This window comes from Carya illinoinensis, chromosome 7 (genome assembly GCF_018687715.1).
Source record: "Carya illinoinensis cultivar Pawnee chromosome 7, C.illinoinensisPawnee_v1, whole genome shotgun sequence".
Taxonomy (NCBI): domain Eukaryota; kingdom Viridiplantae; phylum Streptophyta; class Magnoliopsida; order Fagales; family Juglandaceae; genus Carya; species Carya illinoinensis.
Genome location: NC_056758.1, coordinates 19,621,751 through 19,626,614, shown reverse-complemented (window position 1 = coordinate 19,626,614; position 4,864 = coordinate 19,621,751). Strand labels below are relative to the sequence as shown.

General features: G+C 34.9%; 1 protein-coding gene across 1 annotated transcript; it reads left to right on the top strand.

Annotated features, from left to right (window-relative positions):
• Nucleotides 1-1,413: 1,413 nt before the first annotated feature.
• LOC122315302 (protein HEADING DATE 3A-like) lies at nt 1,414-4,546 on the top strand. Its single transcript, XM_043131144.1, has 4 exons — nt 1,414-1,752; nt 1,963-2,024; nt 3,908-3,948; nt 4,065-4,546. The coding sequence occupies exons 1-4, from the start codon at nt 1,555-1,557 to the stop codon at nt 4,286-4,288; spliced, it is 525 nt and encodes a 174-aa protein (XP_042987078.1). The 5' UTR covers nt 1,414-1,554; the 3' UTR covers nt 4,289-4,546.
• Nucleotides 4,547-4,864: the final 318 nt, after the last annotated feature.

Sequence of the window (4,864 nt, the reverse complement as noted above, 5' to 3'; positions counted from 1 at the left end):
GAATCCTGCAAAGCAATATGCTTTAGTACTGCAGCTTGATGAAAGTCATCATTTGGGGAGATCCTAGTTTCTGATAAAATCTATATAGCTAGCTCTTAGATGATAGCTAGGGTTCCATCCATTCATCTAAATATATATATATAAAATAAAATGTTACAATTATAATATAAGCTAGCCTTGCCCAGATTAAGAGGTCGTTGATAATCTTAATTTTTACAAGTAAACTGATAATTCGCAAACTATATATCTTAATTTACTGGTATCTTTACAAACTAGCTTATAATTGGTTTCGAATACTGTATAATTTCATGTATGGTATTGGACAAACACCCTGCTATAACAGTACCGATCATCATTTATCGAAGAGTAATGATTTCAAACTTGAATATATTCCTCGAAAATGTGGAATAAGCTGCGTGTGAAACGTAATCAACGTGATAAAGTTATCGAAAGCGATTGACCACACTACACCATTTTGTTCCAGCTATGTCAGAAGTTATGAAAGTTTACGTACGTACGCGGTGCAGCTAGTTTTCTTTTTTTTTTTCCCTTCTCTCTCCACCATCTAAAATAAAAATTTTACTTATCTCCTCGTATTGTATACTATATTTTTTTTTAATTTTTAATTCTTTCTTATCAAATATGTGTAAATATATGTATAGAATCTATAGATGATGAATATATAAAAGAACTCAATTAGTTTAAAAATAATAAAATAAATATATATATATATATATAATGTGTGGTATTTGTGCATAATGAGTAATAAAACTCATCAAATAATGGTTCTAGTATTTTTCTTCCTGATCTATTAGTTTTAGAATTTAAATTCCCCGAAGGATTGAAAGGTGGGCGGAAGGATCAGTCCCAGCAAGACCCAAGATTTCCGCCAATAGCATGATGGTTGCTAAGGTGATGTTGAACAGTGGTTATAAACTCGATTCTGGGTTGGGTCAGAATTGGCAAGGAAGGTTGGAGCCGATACAGGTGAATGACAATAAGGGCCCCCAGGGGTTAGGTTTCAACCCACCAAAAGGACAAACAGCAAGGGCTTGCAGCTCTTTAGCAGCCAGACTAGTGGCACTTGTTGCCTAGCTCTTTTACTTTTGAAGATTTTTCTTTTGTTTTCTGCCTTTTCACAACAAAAGATCTAGAAGTAGACGTGCATGGTGTACGAGGAGATGAGGAGCTGGAGATCATAACAATCCAAGAATATATTGACCGATCGATCGGAATATATATATAAACTTACGTCCACTTTTTAAAGAGGAAGAGATCATATATATGATTACTATTTTGTTTTCTATTGGCTGGAATATGATCTTGGAGATCAATAGAATATAAAAATAAAATAAAAATAAAGTAAAAACGGTAGAATCTATTAATGGTACAAAAGTGAAAGCCAGATGCCAGTCACGAACAATATATAAATAGCCATAATCGATCTCGACGATCAGCCAAAAACAAAACAAGAAATTACTCGGTCGAACGATCGATCGATCGGAGACTTTCAACTTTTTGTTAGCTGTGTAGGTTTTGAATTCTTCAATTACCATGTCCAGGGACAGGGACCCCCTAGCAGTTGGGCGTGTTGTAGGAGATGTTTTAGACCCATTTACTAGGTCAATTACTCTCAGAATCACTTATAACAATAGCGAGCTTAATAATGGATGTGAGTTCAAACCCTCCCAGGTTCTCAACCAACCTAGGATCGACGTTGGTGGGGATGATCTCAGGACTTTCTACACTCTGGTACGTAAATTCCAACGTCTCCTTGATTCATTTGTTCTCTGTTGTACTTCATGATGATCTTTCTTATCTCTCAGAATATATTTCCTTCAAGTTATCCATATTTCTTGGAATTATCTAGCTAGGTTATACGTTTACCTCTTCTCCATAAATATATATATGTATATAAATATATATTTATACATGTGGGAGTTATGATCCCATCCACTGCAGGTTATGGTTGATCCTGATGCACCAAGTCCAAGTAATCCCAACCTGAGGGAGTACTTGCATTGGTGAGCTCTCTCTCTCTCTCTCTCTACTACTGGTAGTTTAATTTGGTGGTACTAGATGTTTTGACTTTAAGTGAGATCTTTTTATTTAATGAGTAGTACGTCCTAGTTGTATTAGAGGTAGATGGTGGTTGTTCAAAATTGTAAGAGGAGTACTTATTTCACGATTGAAAAGCTTAACTCTGGCCCTTTGATCCCCGATGATCAGAGCCAGCTAGAATATCGTTCCTTGATTCGCCCCTTGCCTTCTGAGTACTGTCCATCCACCTTCCTAGCTCCTCTCACTTAAGTCCCTGCAGCCACCTCTCGCTCCCCCTAGGTTCTTTCTTTCTTTTTACAGTTCCCATAAGCTGGAGATCTTTCTTCTTTTTAGAGTTCCCATAAGCTAGTTGGAGATCCAGATCAAAAGAGAAGAGAAAAGCAAAAAATCTGCTTTTGGAACAAATTGAAATGAGGCTGCGCATGGATTAAAACAGAACAACTAAAAATAAAACAGAAATTCGGATATTTCATGGTGAGGATAAGGACATAATTAATTGATTACTTTGGCCAACCACGAATTGCAACTGATAGGCCTAAAAAGGCTGCTTTGCTGCTTGTGGAAATTGTCAAATCTTTTTTCCTTGATTTTTCTTTTTTTTAATTTTTCTGTTCGATTGATGGGTTGAATGTATATGTACGTATGTGTCATATCATGCATCATAATTATACGTATGATCAGGAACACTATTAATAAAGTACATCTTTGGATTTTCAAGCTTTCTGGAATATCTAATCAACATATATACCTGGTTTTACCATGTCAGTCCCCCTTCTTCTTCTTTTTTTTTTTTTTTTTTTTTTTTTTTTTTTTTTTTTTTTCTCCTTTTCTTTTTCTTTGCAGGAACGTGATATTCTAAAGAAAAAGTGTCGAGAAACACAGATTTCTAAAATAAATGCAAGTTAGCCGAGTTCAGTATAAACTAAGATTCCTAATATTTTTTGACCTAATTAAACTCTTTTTATGATTTGTATAGACACAATATATGGAGCAAGTTTACTATATAATTTAACGTTGCGGTTCATATTATGGAATGTACAGATTGTGTCCATCTCCTTATGAATTATAAAAAGTATTTTGGTCGAAAAAGTATAATCCTTCTAGCAAACAAACGGAACACAACGACTAGTACTACTCAATCATGCATGGACTTAACATGACGAATTGTTTATTTGCTAGGAATTATACAATAATTAGCTAGGTTGGGGGTGCAGGAGCAGCAACCCCACAGAATAATACATGCACACACACATTGAAATCTCATAGATCATATAACTTTTTTTTCATGGCACACCGCGAATCACGTTAAAATCAGTATTTGAATCTTTTTCCTTTTTTATTCTCTATTTTCTTCGAATAATCCCTGGCCCTACCATTCGTAACAGTTCCGTTTTGTTTTTGACTTTTCCAGCTCCTTTCTTTGATATCCTTTAATTTTCAACTAATGCTCTAATTCCATCATCACTAAACATAATATATATAATGCCTCATGGGGATTTGTATAGTGCTGATTAGCTACTATCATTCCCGTATAGTGCTGATTAGCTACTATCATTCCCTTATTCTCTTATTACTGGGTTTCTGCAGCAAAGCATCTTAATAATCTATCAGAAAATATTGTCAAAATTTAGAAGAATATATATATAAAAATATAAATTAAGGCTCAATAGTAAAAGTAGTATTCCTTATTACCTTATTTGATGTTACAAATTAGCTTAGCATGGCAACCATGCATGCGCGCTTGTGTTATCTGCAATGGGCCGGGTTAGCTTACATAACGAATTGTATATATATATTAATTAGTTAATTATGTTGGTCTTCTAATCTTCGTGGCATGTTGTTATAGGTTGGTGACTGATATTCCAGCAACTACGGGGGCAACCTTTGGTGGGTAGTAAATCATTCTTGTTGCCATCGTGATTGATTAATAATGCTTTATTAGTAAAATAGATGTAAGTTTAATGTATGATGTATGGTTTCATGCAAATCTATGATGATTGTAGGGCAAGAGGTTGTGTGCTATGAAAGTCCAAGACCAACTGTAGGGATCCATCGTTTTGTTTTCGTGTTGTTCCGACAATTGGGTAGGCAGACCGTCTATGCACCTGGGTGGCGCCAGAATTTCAACACCAGGGAATTTGCTGAGCTTTACAATCTTGGATTGCCTGTGGCTGCAATGTATTTCAATTGCCAGAGGGAAAGCGGCTCGGGTGGAAGAAGAAGATGACTCACGAAGCCTCCTAGGAAGCTCGGCCTTCTGTCTATGGAAAAAGACTTAAATAATTAAGAAACTAGTTAGTCTATGAGTTGTGCACGTATGAGATCAGATATATATTATTTACCTACATGCTTGACCACATATCTCGTTCTATGATCTCTGTGCTTAGACATTGGGGATAATTGCTAGTTATTATTCTTCAGGGGTGTAAACGAGTTTAATGTATCTCAAATATATTAATCTATATTACTAATAATTAATGAAGTTTAATGGTGTATACCTATTTTTCTATCTCCTTTTGTGTTATCTTTTTCTTTTGGGGAATGAGAATTTGGATCGCCTAGAGCCCTTATCCCAACTGTAAGCCTTAAGACTAGGAGATGAATTGGAGAATCGAGATGGATAGAATACACAGTCTCACAACATTATAGCTACCTAAATAACTTTCTTAAAAGCATTTAAATGCTAATAAATATTTTAAGTTTGTTGATTTTATTCACTAGGCTCTAGAGTTCGGATCATCAGGATTTCAGTTAGGTAGAAAAAATGCTCTAACTGTTAAGAAATGATTTAAATTATTATTAT

Excerpts from the sequence above, each read along its gene's own strand:
- LOC122315302 (XM_043131144.1), top strand. The coding sequence starts at position 1,555 with ATGTCCAGGGACAGGGACCCCCTAGCAGTTGGGCGTGTTGTAGGAGAT. Across the intron at positions 1,753-1,962 it reads TCAGGACTTTCTACACTCTG|GTTATGGTTGATCCTGATGC; the intron begins GTACGTAAATTC and ends CATCCACTGCAG. Across the intron at positions 2,025-3,907 it reads CTGAGGGAGTACTTGCATTG|GTTGGTGACTGATATTCCAG; the intron begins GTGAGCTCTCTC and ends ATGTTGTTATAG.